The sequence below is a fragment of the Bidens hawaiensis genome, unplaced genomic scaffold (genome assembly GCF_021521415.1).
Source record: "Bidens hawaiensis isolate Kalapana, Puna unplaced genomic scaffold, B.hawaiensis_p1.1 tig00027069_1, whole genome shotgun sequence".
In the NCBI taxonomy this organism is placed as follows: domain Eukaryota; kingdom Viridiplantae; phylum Streptophyta; class Magnoliopsida; order Asterales; family Asteraceae; genus Bidens; species Bidens hawaiensis.
In genome coordinates this window covers 52596-71859 of record NW_027494364.1, presented here as the reverse complement: position 1 = coordinate 71859, position 19264 = coordinate 52596, and the positions used below count along the sequence as shown (strand labels likewise).

The window sequence follows — 19264 nt, the reverse complement described above, 5'->3', positions numbered from 1 at the left end:
TTAGTTTTATTGGTTTAAAACCACCATAAGGTGTGGTCCATCTTTGCCGACCCCTTGTCCCACACACACTATTATAAATCATAGTGTTACAATTATCAATTATGTAAAAAAAATTAAACGGATGCAAAATGACAAGACATTGATAGTGAAAGGAGGCCAAAGCAAAACCAAAGAGTTGCATAATAATAATAATAATAATAATAATAATAATAATAGTCTTGAGAATTTGGTTTACTGGTAAGGCTAAGGGGTATATACACAACTATTCCTCGTTCCTTAAATTCGTTACTTTAGTTTTCTCTCATTATTCTTTATCACCTTTCAACCAAAGAAATACACCACTTTTCATCATTCTTCATTTATTTTTTTTAATTTTTATGAAATATTCAAAATACACCAATCTCCAGCGGCAGACCCCACATGAAAGCAAGGAAAAGGGTTACTGACGTGACTGAGCACCATTAGTAGCCTCAGGTAAAGGGGGGGGGGGGGTCCAAGTGAGACTGGTGAGGTGTGGCTGCCACCTAGGACCAGTGGAGGTTGCCTACTGGTGTATACCCCTTAGTCTAAGAGGACTGTCCTCCCTAAGTTCGATTTTCACTCGGGCCGGTTCAAAGGATATCTGAGTGAAATGACGAATCATAGCTTTAATCCCGGGTTTAAACCCGACAAGGGGTGAGGATTTATGGATTCATTCTCGTGCATCAGGTCTAATAGTGGTCAGAACTCAGAAGTCGAATTCATAGTATGTTTATATGTAAGTTAAAAAAAAAAAGAAAATAATAATAATAATAATAATAATAATAATATCATTTTAACATCACCAGCCACCACCAGTCCACTAGTCGTTCTCAAGGTCCCGCCATTACCGATTTTTTGTTTCTGCGCCGCGGCGATTCATACTTAATATTAAACCCTAACTAATTAATATTATTGTTATTCTCTCCCAATCTGTTTCTACTTTCTACTCAGGTACGGCATTCAATTTGCGAATTATGACCTGTAATTCACTGTTTCATTCAATTTCTCGCATTGATTACGTGTGCAGTGATGCTAAACAGAATCAACAGAAGGCGATATTATTATTATTATTATATTTTGAATCGGATTCGTTATGAATGCAGATCTGTAGTCAATTCGATAGCTCATTTGATTTGATTCATGATTTTATGCACGAGTTTTATTCAGTTGTTCACAGGAATGTAAACGAGCCGAATAGAGGCTCGAGCTCGGCTAGTACAATTTCTATATCTAAAGCTCCGGCTCGGCTTGTTTAACTAACACATATACATATAAATTATTTTAATTATAACTTTATATATAAAATAATGTATATTATTTAGTGTTTTATCATAAGTTTTTATATAATAATAATAATAATAATTATTATTATTATTGTTATTATTATTAAATAAATATACATTAAAAATCCTAAATAAAAATTACATGAACAACAGACTCGTTTAAATGTTTAATACTTACGATATAATTTATGTAAATATAACTTTTAGTTATAACTTTATATATAAAATAATACATATTGTTTAGTGTTTTTATCATAAGTATTTATATAACAATAATTATTAAATACTATATACATTAAAGTTTCTAAATAAAAATTACATAAACAATAGGCTAGCGAGCCGGATAGAGCTCGATAACTGAAGCTCTAGGTCGTTTATCAAACAAGCTTATGTTTAGGCTCGAGTTAGTTAAGCTCAGCTCAATACGCGCCTTTTGTGATCAATCTCGAGTAGCTCGCTAGTGGCTTGGCTCATTTACACCCCTAGTACTTGTTCGTTATTCATATTGGCAAAATCTTCAGTTTTTAATTCAACACATGTATTCTGATACTTGCAGGTTTTTTATACATAATAATTTGATATACAAAGCTCGTAATCAGATCAAATCCTTGAAGATTTTAGTTTGTAGCAGGGAGAGCTAATCAGCTTAGCCAGTTAGCTAGCTCTCTCAGCCTATTAATAAACAGTCTAGCTCTTTCAACTTGCAATGGCAACAACTGCACACTTATGTGGAATCAAAACACCTTATTGTTTTTCAAAGAGCAATCTTCGGTCCCAATTTTTGTGCTCACAGCCACGGCTTAATTTTGATGCATTCACTGAGTTATGTGGAGCACTTAGGGCTCCGGTTTCAAGCAGGGGAAGAGGTCTGAAGGTTGTTTGTGATGCGAAAAAGACTGATGTTTTGGTACAAGCTGAACCTGCAGTTGAAGGTTTAAAGGGATCAGCCAACCAACTATCATGTGTGATGAAGTTCGGTGGATCTTCAGTTGCGTCGGCTGTTAGAATGAAAGAAGTAGCTGAGCTTATTCTCAGCTTTCCAGAAGAGAATCCTGTGATAGTTTTGTCTGCTATGGGCAAAACTACCAACAAGCTTATAGTGGTTTGTGCAATATTTAATATTTTATCTGTTTATTCAAGAAGGTTTAAAGTTAAATATGTGTTTGTATCATATAGGCTGGAGAAAAGGCTGCAAGCTGTGTTTCTGATGTGTCTAAGATTGAGGAGTTGAGTTTTGTGAAAGAACTGCACTATAGGTAAAAATCAAGATTTTTTATATAAAGTTACATACATTAGTTTATGCTGACTGTGCATTGGTGTATATACCAGGACAGTGGATGAACTTGGATTAGACAGATCAATCATTACAGGTAGGCTTCCGGTTTTTACAATAATTTAATTATTAAAGAGTTTTATGCTCAAATTTATTGTTTTACAGTTATTTAATAATGAGGTCATTAATGTCTATTCTGATTTCAACATTTAATCATTTGGGCTGATCTTTTCTTTTTTGTTACTTCATATGGTATTGTGGCTTCATATCTTGTGACTTTGTGAGATGTGCTTTGCAGATCACTTAGAAAAGGTAGAGCGACTGATTAATGGGATTTCTGTACTGAAAGAGTTGACTCCACGTGCAAGAGATTACCTGGTTTCGTTTGGGGAATGTATGTCCACAAGAATATTTGCAGCTTACTTGAATAAAATCGGTGTCAAAGCCCGTCAAGTATGTGGTTTCTTGGTTGATAAAATCAATGACTGAATGTTTCTAATTTCATGCCTTGCTAACTCTTTGTTTCTTTCTTTTTCTTTTTTGCAGTACGATGCATTTGATATTGGTTTTATAACAACAGATGACTTTACCAACGCGGATATTCTAGAAGCAACTTATCCAGCTGTTGCAAGTAGACTTAATGGTGATTGGATTAGTGATCCTGCAATCCCTGTTGTTACTGGCTTCCTTGGAAAGGTCTTTCATTTATCTTTTTAAATGTCTTTGAACGCTCACTCACATGAAAATGACTAATTAAATCCAAACATTGATTTAATTATAGGGTTGGAGAACTTGTGCAGTGACTACATTGGGCAGGGGTGGTAGTGATTTGACCGCCACCACCATTGGTAAAGGATTGAACTTGCGAGAAATTCAGGTTTAAAAAGTGCAAGTATAACGTCTTGTTTGTTACCTTGAGAAAGGAATAATATTTACTGTTTGTTATGCAGGTTTGGAAAGATGTGGATGGTGTTTTGACGTGTGATCCTAACTTATATCCAGGTGCCAAACCTGTGCCATATTTAACATTTGATGAGGCTGCTGAATTAGCATATTTTGGTGCTCAGGTATTAATTTACTTTTTTTTATATATGCTCTTTTCATGGCATAAAATGATAAAAATAATTTAATGTTTGGCTATGATACCCATTTCTTTCTTAAAGGAAACCTTTCATTGTCCTCTTTCCCTTTTTATTTTCCTTAATTTTTAGTGGTGGCAATATCAACTTATTTACTTATGAGTGGTTACTTTGGGTTGTGTTTAAGGGGAACGGGCCAACTGTGTTGAAACTTGAAAGTGATGTGCGCAAAGTGGTATATAAATATCTAGCAAATAATGACCAAGCACAACGAGTAATAAAAACCTAGAATACCCTAAACCAAACCACTAGCAACAGGCAAGTGAACCTATCGGGTGTAGAATAGCTGTGGGAAGACCGGGATTATCGAGCCCTAGAGACACTAATTTAAATAACGAGACTAGTTCTAATAGCTAATTTAAAGTAATAATTAAGAAAATATATATTTTTGGATTTTTATTTATTTTATTTTAAAAGCTAATAATTAATTATACTAAATACTTAAATAAATTAAAGTAAACTAGAAAATTAAATTACTGAATAAAAACTTTAGTAAATCAAATGAGAGTAAGAGTTATCTAGGCAAGGAATCCGAATTGTGACGACTCGGGCTTTTATCAGTTACGGGAAAATGTTATGGGAACCGGGAATCTAAAGATATGAAAATCTAGGAAACTTAATGGATCCTTAATCACTCTCAAGGTGTCACTGAAAAAGAAATCTTAGAGATCATGTAAAAACACCGGCTTATTAGTTCACCTGTCAGTTCACCAATTATGATTAATTACCCTATAAAACAGCTAACCCGTCGGTTTCACTATCTCAATGCACCAAAGTACACGGGGTGGTTTTGAATAGTTTAAAGGACACGGGCAAACAGTGAAATTAAGGCAAAAATAGCCAAACCTCCTGTCAGATAATTTAACCTAAAACCCTAACAACGCAAACAAACCCGACAACTTATCACCCGTCGGATATTTAAGTAGGTACGAATATAAACTTCTAATAATATGCCAAAAACCAGTTTCTATGGTGAATGAGCTCAATAAACCATAAACAAGTTGCAAACACACAGTAAACAACCCTAACATGCAACCTATAATCGAAAGACATTCAATCAAGTAACATGTGAAACATTTATTCAGACACAAATCAAAAGTAAATACGCATGAGACACATCCAATAAAACTAATCAAAACTTTTAATTAATCAAAATCCCATAAACAAAACCCGAAAACCGACTAGTCCAAAACAATCAACAAAACATCATCACAAGCCTAGATAACTAAAAGTGTTTAGCCAATAACCATGTTCAAAACAAGAAAATAAATATAAAAGAGTTCATCGAAAAAGAGTTAATAATAGTTAAGCTACGAGCCTGCTAGCTTAAAGTAATGGAGGAACTTGTCTGCTTATTGTTTTCTGTTGGCTTGCGACACCCACCACACCAAAAGAAGATAATAATAATAGTGTTGAGACTTGTGATGCTGCTGCTATCTTCCGCTCGTCAACAATCCCTCAAACAAATATATATAATAATAGTAAAATATGTTGCAGCTTTTTGTCTCCTCTTAACTCACGTCCCAAATACTAATAATATATGTAATATATGACGGCTGCTAAAAGTTTTCTTGGATGAAAAGAATAATAATTATATTGATGTTTGTAGGGTTTTTATTTTCAATCAAATGGCCCACACAATTCAACCCTTAATTGATCTCTCACGTTTTTTTCTTTCTTCCAACTTGCAAGATTTCTTTCAACTTCATATGTGGGCCCAATGCCATGTGTATGGAATACCCATTTTTTCTTTAACTCGAATACATGTCTCCTGTCAAAACAAAACAAAACAAACAAAATGTATTAATATTTTTTTTCTCAATTCTCAAGTAGGGTGCTTCATGAGCTTTTAGCTTTATTAAAACATTTTTTTATGACACAAACATATTCTTTTATCTAAAACTGCCAATAGATATGAAAGTTGTTTAACGTTTTACAAATTCTCTCAGGTTTAGTAAAAATACTTTATTTTAGCTCGTTGTGCCTTGAAACCATTAAACTCACATATGAGCCAACTAATAATAATATTCAATAAAAAACTAGCTCAAAAGCACTCAAAATAGTAGGGAATATATATAATAATATGTTTATTTTTAGCCCAAATCAGAAAGTCATCTAAAGTCTATCTTTAATGTATACAACCTTCTCAATCTTTTTTATTCAACTATTTAGGTTGTTATTGTAATAATATTGTTTTTGTATTTGCAATTACCAGAGAGTTATTGGATTTTTCTTACCATATACCCTTTAGTTAAGAGTATAACTACCAACAAGTTTTAAAAAAATATATTAGAAAACAAAATAATCAGTTTTCGTTTCTTGATTGCCAGTTGATTATGATTGGTTGATAACTAATAATCGTTTCTTCTAACCAGTCACCTCATGGGGTATGGTTAGTAAAACCCTTAATTATATATTAAGAAATGAAGGACAAAAAGGTGTTGTATGGTCAACCTAAGCCGACCCAGTCCATTTTAACTCAAGCACGTTCTGACATGTTACCCAGCCCGCCCATTTTGCCACCTCTGATTTTAACAACCTTCTTTTAGACTAAGTAGCTTGCTCGAGCTGTTTGTAAATTGCTTTCAATATGAAATGATAAATTTTATTGAGAAAATCTGGAAACATTACTTTTTTACATTTAATTCTTATTCTCCCTTTTTTCTTTTCTGAGACCGTTTTTTCTCTTTTTGTAGGTGTTACATCCACAGTCTATGAGGCCTGCAAGAGAGGGTGACATTCCTGTTAGGGTTAAAAATTCTTACAACCGTAGTGCTCCAGGTACCCTGATCACTAAATCAAGGGACATGTCAAAGGTCAGCAGCACACTACTCATAATAATCTAAAACCTAATGTCATAATTCTGAAACGTTTAACGTCTGACAACCTTAATTTCAGGCACTACTGACTAGCATTGTTTTGAAACGCAATGTAACGATGTTGGATATTGTTAGCACTCGCATGCTTGGGCAATTTGGATTCCTAGCCAAGGTAAACGGATAATGTTGTTGTCCAAAGATGGCAATTTGGACCCGTGTATATCCAAACGGGTCGATTTGGGTTTTGTTTATCTCTAACGGGCCAAGTGCATTGACTTTTTGGTCAAATGGGATACATTCAAGGTTTTATTTGAAAAGGAAGTGGGCCAAATGGGATAAGCTTAAAGCTTTAACTAAAAAGGAAACAAGTCAAATGTAGTCTGAAATGTAGCTGTGTATTCATATATAACGCATTAGTCACTTAAAGAAGGAATTAAAATGCCAATGAGTTAACCAGTTTTGACACGATAGGGAATATATCATAAAATAGTAACCAAGTTTCAAAAGTGTTCCAATTAGGTCACTCATGCATATTTTCTTCAAATCGGGTCATTAAATCTTCAAAATCGAGTCTCACCGATTTTTTTGTGCGTCAAGAAAGAAATGGAGGATAAGATGTGGGTGCCGGAATTAAAATTCAAAATTAAAAAATAAAATCCACGTCGCCACTCAACGTCAACATCAAAATAAAGATAAAAATATTTCCTATGAGAAACAAAAAAGAAAAAGGCTAAAAAAACATGTAAAAACCTTTAATTTAATAAATATGAAAGTTGAGTGACCTAATTGGAACACTTTTAAAACTTTGTTACTATTCTATGAAATTGCCCCAACTAAAAAAATACCCTGTGACTCGTTACTCAACACACATTTTGCAACCACTACTATCCGTTGTTCTTTCGGAAACCCGATTTAGTTTATCTTTCTATTTTTCACATGATGTAGGTCTTCTTAACTTTTGAAGAATTGGGTATTTCAGTGGATGTTGTAGCTACTAGTGAAGTTAGTCTTTCATTAACGTTGGATCCTTCAAAATTTTGGAGCAGGGAGTTGATTCAGCAGGCAAGTATTTTAATTCATGATGTCACTTGCAAATTGACAAAATTTCAAACTTTATTAAATATTAAACATAATTAGTAAAATTAATGTATATCATATGCATTTTCAAAACATCTTAATGAGACCTTTAAAATGAGCAACATATTGAATCTGGTTTTGAATCTTATATAATTTGAAATATAAGATTAAAATAAAGTTATTATTTTTTTTATATATAAATAGTTTGGTACATAACTGGAGATCTGTATGATAAGCAGGAACTTGATAATGTTGTGGAAGAACTTGAAAAAATTGCTAAAGTGAATCTTCTACAAAACCGATCAATTATTTCATTGATCGGGAATGTTCAAAGGTCCTCACTAATATTAGAGAAGGTATTGCTACATACTAAAGTCAAACATAATTTCCTTTGCATTGACCTTTTGTGTGTAGTTTTTCTTAATTTGATAGTTTTGACCTTTGATGTGTACTTTAGGTGTTTCAAGTTTTGCGTAAAAACGGGGTCAATGTTCAGATGATATCTCAAGGAGCATCCAAGGTATTTCACATGTTATTATTGCATTCCTTTTATATAGAAACAAGTCAATCTAGTAAAAGACAAGGGTGTTTTTGTCATTTACTATCTTCGGCGTGATTTTGGTATATAAATAAATCCAGATACATACTTTAGTGACTTACTGGCTTGTAAGTAGTTTTAGTATATGGTGGCTTTAACGAAAAAATAAATAGAAAATTGTTGTCGGGTCAAAGGGTCAAACCACACAACCTGACCGCATATAGTTATATACGAGCCCATTTTGACAACTCGTCTCTCCTTTATTTATTTGTGTAGGTGAACATATCGTTGATAGTGAACGACAATGAGTCAGAAAAATGCGTGAGGGCTCTTCATCAGGCTTTCTTTGAGAGTGAGATGGGTGAGGACCTAGTCCACGAGAATGGCTCGCTACCATTTGGTAACTAAACCTTTAGCCCGAAAATGATTAAGATTGTTTGGGTTTGGATAATCCTACATATGCTTATTAAGCATACGTTGGATGATTAAGTTACACGCTTGTGTTATAATAACGATTGTCACACTCGTGACTCTATGGAAGGTTATGGGGGGTGTTTGAGAATTGGTTATTTGAACTGTTTATTTTACTTAACTTGTTTATGTTTGCAATGTCTTAATCAGTCAAGCACTCAAGTGGGGTTTATTTATATGGATGGTGTTCTTCTTGTTTGTATATATTTTTTCTTAATTATTTAATGGTTTCTAGTCATGGACTATTCTATATTCTTATCATCAAGTATCTTTGTATAATATTATTATCTAAATATATTATCTATAGTTAATATACAATCCATTTCGTGGTTAAGTGCGCAGCATGTAACATACAATTCAATATTACACTTGATGATTTGAATGGTAATTATATTATTCTATAAGCATTCTAGTTTTGAGATACATGCTCTACTACTTTAGCCACCCCACAAGCGTGACCAAATAGGTTCTCTCTCTACACCTATATGGCTATATTAGTTGGAATAAAATCGTGTCTTGTTGAGAATTGCCTCTACGAATTCCCATAAGAGTTTTATTGAAGCCTGTTATATATGCGTGTAAGAGAACCTTAGAGCATTCTCAACCCATTCTCTAAAGTTATCAAACCCATATAATTTATGGTAAGTTTTAAGAAAACCATCAAAATCACATCTCCAATCCATTCTCTATTATATGGATGAGTTATATAGCAACTAAAGTAAATCTCTAAATATAGGGACTCATTTCTTATCCATACCATATAATATATCACATATCTCCCAATCATCATTTACTATATAATAAGACAAAAGAGAAAAAAATAATAAATAATTAATTTATGGATATGAATAGAGAAAAGAATGTGAAATAATTTTGAAAAATGATAGATAAATTTATGAAATGGTGTTTTTAGCTAAATTATAGGGAAAATATATGGAATGGGATGTGAATGCTCTTATAAGCTAAAGCAAGGTCCCATCATTGTCTACTATTGTTTCCAAATGTCAACCATATTAGTGTTTAAAACACACGTATTCATGACATCAATGATAATTGATTCATGTTAGTACACTCTTACATATGTGAGACTATTTAGATGTTTTCTTCGTCATGACATTCATGTAGACTCTTTTGTTAACATGAAGAAAATGAGCAACCGGCCGGACACGAGCAAAGAAAGCTCACTCAGTCTTTCTAATACCGGTTATAGTTCTTTCTGTTCAATTGAAGCTATAATTTTTTTTATATATTATACTAATAGTTATAATAATTTATTGTACATTGATAATAAGATTTACTTTTCTTTTTTTGTTTATTTTACTTTATTAAGACTCATATTTCATATATATTCAAAGGTGTGAAAAAGACTAAAATGATACTCATCTGGGAAGCAAATGAACGTATTCAATAGAAAATTTGGATGAATTTAACACCAAGGATTGGACGTGTTATATAATATAAATCTTAACCATGACATCTTTTAACCATTTAAGAAAAATACATTTTTAAATACTAAAATACTTAACATATCAAACCACACGAACCCAAAGCTTTTTTATTTTTGAAAAGTATACTTTTATAAACAACAGGCAAAAGAGCCGAGCAAGCACCCTCCACAAGCCGAAGGACAACCAAAAATACTAACAAACGTCACTACATAAAGACAAAATTACACCAATTCAACCAATTAATATGGTCCTTGTTCGATCTATGTAAAGACTTAATCTCCCAAATTATAAATTGATCTTGACAAGCTTTAACTTTGTTTTTTTAATTCAATACTATTATTAAATAAGCCGTTAGAAGTAAAAAAGTGGGTTAACAGTTGACACCTGGCCGTTAGTTTTGGTTCCGTATAACTGTTATTGTTATTATTGTTATCTTTCTTTCCTTGTCCGCTTTCTTTGGAATCAATTCTCTCTGAAATCAATTTCTGATTGTCGAAGCTTCACGACTGAAACAACAACAATAATTTGCTTCAATTGATCTATCTAGGGTTTTAATTACAGCAAACGAACATGAGCAGCAGCAGTAAGAATAATAAGGAAGTGATTCGATTGGAGCGTGAAGCCGTTATCCCCAATTTTGAAGCCTAGGCTCATCATGCACCTCACCGGTCTCATCGGTAACCACGTTTAATTATAGATAGCTGATCATGAAGTTAGGTTATTGAGTACTGTTTAATTATATATTGCTGATCATACTAGAAGAAGAAGATTAATATGCTTTTATTTTCACTTTTTTTTAATTGTACTATTTCAAACTTTCTGTTTATTTATGGTCTTATTTAATTTAATAATTATTAAGCTAGGCTGTGATTATTATTTAGAGAAGTTGGCAAACCTTCTATATTTAGAATGCTATGTAAAAGGCCACTTATCACTTATGTAACTTTATTATATCCATTTAGGTTAATATAAAATATGTTAAGAGAGTTTCTCTCTGTTTATCTTTTGTGATTCCGTTTGGGGTGTAAACGAGCCGAGCTCAAGTTGACAGAGCTCGTTTCGAGCTCTTTATTAACCTTTTCGGTTGGCGAGTCGTTTTTTCTCGAGCTTCGTTCGTTTCGAGTTCGTTTTCTAAAGCTCGAGATTGGCTTGCGAGTCGTTTTTTCAAGCTCGAGCTGGCCTGGTTTTGACTTACGAGAACTCGAATTCGGCTCCTTTCGAGTTCTTTTTCTAAAGCTCGAGCTCGGCTCGTGAGTCGTTTTTCAACCTCGAGCTCAGCTGGTTTTGACTTACAAGAGTTCGAGCTAGAATATTAATTTTCTAGCTTTTAAATAAGTTTATTATCATTGCAGAACGCCAAACTGACCGAACAGAATTCTTGAAGCTCTGCAAGAGGGTCGAGTACACAATTCGAGCATGGTATCTTCTTCAGTTTGAAGATCTCATGGTATTAATTCATGCTATAAACCAAAAATTTTCAAGATTTTTTTAAAAAGTTGGTTTTAAACTTTTAAATTCTGTGGTTTTCATACTTGCAGCAACTGTATTCGCTCTTTGATCCTGTTCACGGGGCCCAGAAACTTGACCAGCAAAACCTATCAGAACAAGAAATTGACGTTCTTGAACAGAATTTCCTCACATATATGTTTAGGGTAACATGGCCAAATATAATAATAGAATTAGTTAATTTTCAAAATGTTATATTTTTTAACCAGAATTTTTATGGCTGCAGGTGATGGAGAAAAGTAATTTTAAGATATGCTCCGATGAGGAAATAGATATTGCACAGTCCGGCCAGTATCTTTTAAATCTTCCTATCAAAGTTGATGAATCCAAGGTTTGATGCAGTCATAGCTTACTATATTAGGTGTTATAAATTATACTTATTGTCTTTATGTCTGCTAATGTTTATTGTAGATTGATAAGAATCTTTTGAAACGTTACTTTGAAGAGCATCACCATGATAATCTTCCCAACTTTGCTGATAAGGTATTGCTATAAATCATGGTCGTTTGTTTAACTGTAACCAAATGATATAATATATGGACAGTTAAACGAGCAGGGTTTTCTTGTTCGTGTTTGTTCGTTAAGAAAACGAACGTGTTTGTTTGTTTGTTTATGTTCATTAACAATATAAACGAACGGTTGACTAATGTAACTGAATAAGTTAACAAAGATAATGATGTGAAAACCAATTAAAAGTAAATGCGAACAGCAATGTTGGGCCTAAAAAGTCATTAGAAGTTTAGAACCAGACTAAATTGTAACAAGTCTTAAAAAATTGAATATATATTAACGAACGTAAACAAATGAATTTAAACAAACGTAAACTAACGAACATAAATGAACGAATGAGAAATGTGTTCATGTTTGCTTGTATATTAAATAAACGAACTTCTGGCTGAATGGTTCAATAAAACGATTTGTAGTATGTCATCTTTCGACGAGGCATTGGAATCGATAAAACTACCGATTACTTTATAATGGAAAAGTTGGACATGATTATTTCACGTCTATGGGCCTCGATTATGAGAATAACAAGGCAAGTTGTTACATATATTTTTTCTTATTAAGTTAAAGATCTTTTTACATTCAAATTTTATTATATTTAAATTCTCATAATGCTTGCAGGCTAGGAAAGCTATTTTCTAAAAAATCGAGTGTGCGAATCAAGAATGACCAAAAGAAAGATGATGGAATTACTAATGAAGAATGTCCCGATGATTTATGTGTTGAAAGGGTCCGAATTGAGAATTTGGAGATCAGGTTATGACTTGTGAGCTAAGTCTAATTTATTTTTGAATTTTATCATTTTATGTATTTTGCTTATTTTTACAATTTCCTTGTGTTTGTTTTTTACCACCAGTTTAAGGAATTTGGCGAGTAAGATTACAATCCAAGAACCTACATTTGATAGGATAATTGTCGTGTACAGGTACGACTTATTTATTATTGGATACAAAATTAATGGCGACAAGAGTTTGTATATTTACAAATATGATATGAAAATCGTAGCGCTTTGATAATTTAATATGCAGGCGAGCGAGCACCAATAAGGAAGAAAAAGAACGGGGAATTCACGTCAAGCATTTCAAAAACATCCCAATGGCAGATATGGAATTAGTCCTGGTGAGTGTTTATTATTATTATTATTATTATTATTATTATTATTATTTGTGGCAATATTATTTTACAAGTTTGTTGTTTGATATAACTTAAAATTTGTATTTCTTATTGATAGCCAGAGAAGAAAAATCCAAGTTTGACCCCTATGGATTGGGTGAAATTCCTTATCTCGGCTGTAGTTGGGCTGGTTAGTTCTTATAATTTATGTGATACAAGTCACCATAACACATACCCTTGTTAAAATGCAACAATTGGTTAACATACCATGCCTTTTTTAGGTGGCTGTTATAGGTTCAGTTGAGACACCTCAAGCTGAATTTTGGGTCATGTTTGCTGTTCTATCTACTGTTATCGGTTACTGTGCTAAAATATACTTCACGTGAGTTTTGATGTTCGTATTATGCAGTTAATATTCATCCTATGAATGCTAATTATGTCGCTGAAGTTAATAATACTGATATGATTGTTTGTAGGTTTCAGGCAAATATGGTTGCATATCAAAACTTAATTACTCAATCCATGTATGACAAACAACTGGATAGTGGAAAAGGCACTCTTCTTCATTTGTGTGATGATGTCATTCAACAAGAAGCAAGTGTTCTATACTTTTTTTATTTTTTGTTTACTTTTTTTATTTATTATTTATTATTTTTATTTTTTCTTTAGCATCAGAAAAGGGGTGCAATTAGTTTTTTAAGAAGTGTAAATCTTCTCTTAATCATTTGCAGGTAAAAGAGGTGATATTGTCTTTCTTTATATTGATGGAACAAGGCAAAGTGACTTTAAAGGTATACATGAATATTAATTAATATGTTTGTTGTTGTTTATCATAAATCATGTTTGCTAGGGTATATGCATAGTTAAATTACAAGTGGCTTTATATGCGCCGTTATATTCGCATAATCTGTTCATGCGTCAAATCTTAACAACTTGGACGCACTGTTACACGTTAGATGCATTGTTGTAATTAGTTTAGACATTGTTACATCAATACTATACTCGCATTAAAGATAATAAAATTACTTCATACGCTTCTAACAAAATTCTCTTTTTATTCGACCCGAACTCTCTCTCCCTCTATAACATATATATTGATTATTGAGTTGTGATATTATTATAGGATCTTGATTTACAATGTGAGGAACTAATTAAAGAGGAGTTTGGTGCAAGCTGCAACTTTGATGTGCATGATGCAGTCCAAAAGTTAGAAAAGATGGGCATTGTTGCAAGGGTGAGATTTCATCATTTCCTCTAATTTTGGATATTTTTTTTTATTTCCTAAAGCTAATGGGTCAAATTGGTAAAATAATATATACATATATATATATATATATAGATTTAAAAATAAACAAGTCAAATAGGTTGAAAAGGTCAAACAAGTTCAAATTCGCCTAAAGTGTATTACTAATATATAAATTCTGCTTAGGGCCGTCTGGGATGGGGAGGCAGGGAAGTCGACTGCCTTAGGCCCGATCATCCCGGAGGCCCGAAAATAAAAAAAATAATTTATATATATATATATATATATTAATAAAATTGCTAGTAAACCTATTAACTCGCATTATATTTTTACATTTAAAAAAGAAAAAATTACAAATTTTGTCCTTTTGAATTACATAGATTATGGAATGGGTCCTTTATCAAAAATAGTTTCACTCTTTGTCCTTTATTTGGATGTTTGCCATGGTTGTTGTCCTTTACACTAACGAATGTAAAATTTAGGCCCAAACCGTATTAGGCCCAAATTGTAAAATTTATAGCCCAATTATCATCGTATAATTTACTTTTTATATATGAGTTATTTAATTTATATTTTACTTAAGGCCCGATTTATAATCGTATAATTATCATCGATTTAGGCCCTGACTATGCTAAATCATTTTGTTTATTATTGATATTATATAATTTTTGTAATCATATATTATGCACTAGTTATTAATTGTTTTAAATAAATAAATAATGGTTTTATGAATAATTGAATGTAGGATTCAATTGGAAGGTATTACTGTGTCGGTTTAAAGCGTGCAAACGAGATCATTGGCATGACAACAGAAGAGCAAGTACTGATAGCCACTCAGGAGCATGGTGGTTCTTGATGTTGCATATACAGCCTTACTAATTACTATTGTCTGCAGTATTTGTTGCATCTCTGTTACTGTGTGGCTGCATAGATCAACTCTCAGGTTGTGATTGTGTTTTCCCTCCTGCTGCCTGTGCTATTGCTGTCGGCGGCGGACCGGTGGCGGTTGGTCTAAAGTGTCTTGTGTGTAAAATGTCAATTCATTTGTACTATAAACATTTAACATCAATTGTTTGATTACATGTAGTTTGTAGGAATGTGAATAACATCAATTGTTTTGAGTTGTGTAGCTTGTGCTCACTCTAAAGTTAGAATAATTTAATGTGAATAGTTTTAACTGATTCATGTAAAAAGTTGTGAATTTGGATAATATTTTATCTGCACATTGTGGCGAACGGGTTTATTTGTTTTTTTGACACATGTTGGGACGTTGGGTATCCGTTTTCACTATTTTGGTTAATTAGAAAACTTTACTAAGAGATGAATGAAATTAATTGATATGCCATATACAAAATTGTGTTGCCTAGTTACAAAAGACACATGCGATGTGGCAGCTATCATCGGTTAGTTATGACGTATGAGTTGTATACAAAAGATGTATTAGTTACATAAAAGATGTAGTATTATTGCACAAGACCCCAAATCTTCAATGACACTTTATGATGTTGTACCCAAAATTTAATAATCTGTATTTATATGAGACAAATTTACTTTCATAAATAATATGTTATAATGTAAATACGAAAAAAAACAATAGAAAAATCATTTTCAGTTTAAAAATAATGTTATAGTTTTTATAATCATATTTTTGTATTACCTATTTATTAAATATAAAAAAAATGAAGACTGCTTCATTTAATTAGTTTTATCGGTTTTGTTTTATTTGGAATGATATTTCATCTCATGTTCCCAAAATATGATTCCCTTCTACATGAAATTTAACATTTCTGAAATATGGGGTGTTTATTGTTCGGTTCAACCGGTTTTATCAAAAAATCTAAGTTGAGCTACTGCTATAGTTTTAGAAAACAACTTATAAAACCATCTCGTGCTCGGAACTGTCCGGTTTGAGACTTTAATGATTTGGGTGGGCGGTTTGAACTCATTTTGTTCCCTTGCCAAAATCAATAATTTCATAGTTTGTATTAATGGATAAAGATGATTCATGATAATAACACATACACATAACTACATATTTATAAAAATTTCAAAAAAATACATATAAACAATATAGATTAGATGGTCGTTTTGAGGTGCACGGTCAATTCATGTTTCAAACCGAACCAAGTTGTTAAAACGACAAACTGTGAAAATTAAACCATGAATGAAACTGTTTAGATCTTAAACTGACCGACTTGTTTTGATTTAAACGGGGCATCAGTTTCATTTGATTCAGAACAAACCTTTTAATAAATGATATTTAATGTTTTTGGGTAATATATAAATAATATATCTTGTCCACATCTACAAAGGTTTCTTTCCCAGCCATAATAAATCATCACATTGGTGAATGGTGACACGAAGTAATTAAACATTAAACTTATACGATATATTATATTGTAGTAAAACACTTGTCGACATATGAACATAATCGACCTACTATACTATCCTACATCTCATGGACTTGATTGTGAATGTGATGGACGGACGTTGACATTGTTATGGTCAAATTAATACAAAGTTTTAGTATTACATGTTATGTTAATATATTTCGTTATTATAAAAAAACATACAATATCAAATCATATATTTTCAATCGTTTTCGTTTTAAACGCAATAAGTGACCTTTTAGTGACGACGATGTCAGGTATCTTCTAGAGGGTTTTGTATCCACTTGGCCTTATTTTTGCCTTTTTATTATAGAGAAATGGGAAAGGTAACATAGACACGAAAATAAGTTCCGTATTCAACCCGTCCGCTTCAAAAATCGCCTTATTTTTAGTCTTCCAAATAACCCCCGCCGGATAGTAAAAAGAATTCCTTCTACCAACGATTTCTACCTACTTGATAAATGAATTTGATTCAACCAAGAATAAGCATTCTTACGTTCCATAGTGGTCGGACCGACTAAACGAAGCCAAAAAACACTAACGACCAAGCTTTAGAAGCTAACCCACCACATGTAAAGAGATGAAGAGTCGTTTCAGTATCTCTAAAACAAAACAAACATAAAATACACGACATATCTAGCCCTTTATTTGATAAATTAGTTCTAGTAAGTAGTTTATCAAGAAAAAGCAACTATCTCGAAATGGATAAGTAAGCTCCCCCCATTTTTTCATGAGTATGGGTGAAAGGTAAGCCATCAAGCAAAAATGTTTAATTTTTTAAGAGATATTTTTATTTCATCTAGTGTGTCATGAAATTCCCGACAGAGACTTTCTATCAATTCATATATTTGATTTACCTCAAACTCAGTCTGATTTTTATAATCTCATTTCCACATAACCGTACTTGAAGACCATGTATGATAACCGATTAGATCAAGCATCGACCACCATTGCATTTCCTCTACTCTAATTGGTCAACGTTAACCCCATACCCAAATTTGATTTAGTATTTTTCTATATTATTAGGTATGTTTGCTTGTTTTTTTGGAAACCGACCAACTAAATAACGACGGGTACTCCATACGCGAGCCTCATTGGCTAAAGGTAGCCCGAGCCAGCCACGAGTCCGGACAGACGAAGCCCCTAGCGGTCCACTTGCTTGTTACTTGTTAGTGATGATATCATCTTGATAGAATATATTTTATTTTATTTTTTTAAGGAAAAAGACCACGCAAGGATATGGACAATATCAAAAATGGCATGTGCGTGTATACACGTAATTTATATTCTAGAAAAGAGTAGAAAACATTAACTATGTGACACGTATGCATATGAAAATGATAAAAGATGGATAATCTGAGCATCAAAATTAACCTATATAGTTTAACTAGCTTTTAAACCCGTGTATTACATGAAATTTGATAAATAATAAAAAAAAAATTATTATTGAAATAAAAGAACAAAATTACAAGTAAAAAAGAAATGAAATATTTTGTACAAACAACAAGAAGGATTCTCAAAATTATTAATTTACTAAATCTCTTTATATAAAACATTTATTTATTGTTTTATCATAAGTATTCAAATCGTCATCCAATATAAACAAATTTAGACCATGTCCATGAGAAAAAACTGGATATCGAAGGAACAAAACAACCTTAGAAAACGATTTTTATCTACTAGCTTCTACTTGTTTTTCATATTTCTACTTGTTTGATATTCAATCAATATTTTATTTTTTAATTTTGTGACTATTTTATAACTCAATTGCCAAAATGGTTTTGGCTCATGACCCATTAATAACTAGTATGAATGAGATGAAATATTTGAAGATTCGAATGAAAAATTGACTATTTTATAACTCAATTACCAAAATAATTTCAATCCATAACTATTGATAACATGAATAAAAGAGAATAGAAATTAGAAATTAAGATTTAATGTGGTTATGACACAATGACACATCATCATTATTATTTTTGTTTATTAGTAGAGTAAAATAAGATATAAAAATTAGAGCTTAAATAACAAATGAATGTTTTAAATATTTGCTTAAAATAACTAATTTAGTAATGATTTTAGTCATGAAGATAAAGATTCTTTAAATGTTTAGCTATGCTAAGTGCTAACAACAAAAATGGAAGAAGACAAGTGCATATTGTAAATGTAAAAAGGAATTCAAGAGAAGTTTTTTTATTGATCTTGTCTATATTATGTTACAAATGAGAAAAGTAATATATATGAAGAACAATGGTTGAGATATGGAAATATAATAAAAAAGATTGTGTATCCCTTGATTCCTGGCTGCAATGGCTACTTGATTTGCTAGCTTTTGTGACTAAGGAAATAATATATAATTTGATCCTTATGCATTTTAATTTAGCTTTTTACTTTTCCAACACTCCCCCTCAAGTTGAGTAGCAGGGTCTTCAATACTCA

At 32.0% G+C, this 19264-nt stretch overlaps 1 protein-coding gene and 1 pseudogene across 2 annotated transcripts; both read left to right on the top strand.

The window, feature by feature from the left end:
• Positions 1–1887: 1887 nt before the first annotated feature.
• On the top strand, positions 1888–8729 carry LOC143574644 (aspartokinase 2, chloroplastic-like). The gene is made up of 13 exons (XM_077059218.1): positions 1888–2406; positions 2481–2560; positions 2634–2674; positions 2876–3030; positions 3124–3273; positions 3359–3454; positions 3528–3644; positions 6413–6532; positions 6615–6707; positions 7481–7597; positions 7852–7968; positions 8070–8132; positions 8427–8729. The coding sequence occupies exons 1-13, from the start codon at positions 2011–2013 to the stop codon at positions 8556–8558; spliced, it is 1677 nt and encodes a 558-aa protein (XP_076915333.1). The 5' UTR covers positions 1888–2010; the 3' UTR covers positions 8559–8729.
• A 1882-nt stretch (positions 8730–10611) lies between these two features.
• LOC143574649 (uncharacterized) lies at positions 10612–15579 on the top strand (annotated as a pseudogene). Its single transcript, XR_013142634.1, has 15 exons — positions 10612–10746; positions 11422–11516; positions 11608–11721; positions 11802–11906; positions 11987–12058; positions 12499–12611; positions 12701–12835; positions 12936–13004; positions 13108–13198; positions 13311–13382; positions 13474–13574; positions 13669–13786; positions 13924–13983; positions 14316–14426; positions 15181–15579. The product of XR_013142634.1 is annotated as an uncharacterized LOC143574649 (transcript).
• The last annotated feature ends 3685 nt before the right edge of the window (positions 15580–19264 follow it).

Bases quoted from the DNA above. Each gene is read 5' to 3' on its own strand.
- LOC143574644 (XM_077059218.1), top strand. From the start codon at position 2,011: ATGGCAACAACTGCACACTTATGTGGAATCAAAACACCTTATTGTTTT. The intron at 2,407-2,480 runs GTTTGTGCAATA...TGTATCATATAG, and splicing joins CTACCAACAAGCTTATAGTG to GCTGGAGAAAAGGCTGCAAG. The intron at 3,645-6,412 runs GTATTAATTTAC...CTCTTTTTGTAG, and splicing joins TAGCATATTTTGGTGCTCAG to GTGTTACATCCACAGTCTAT.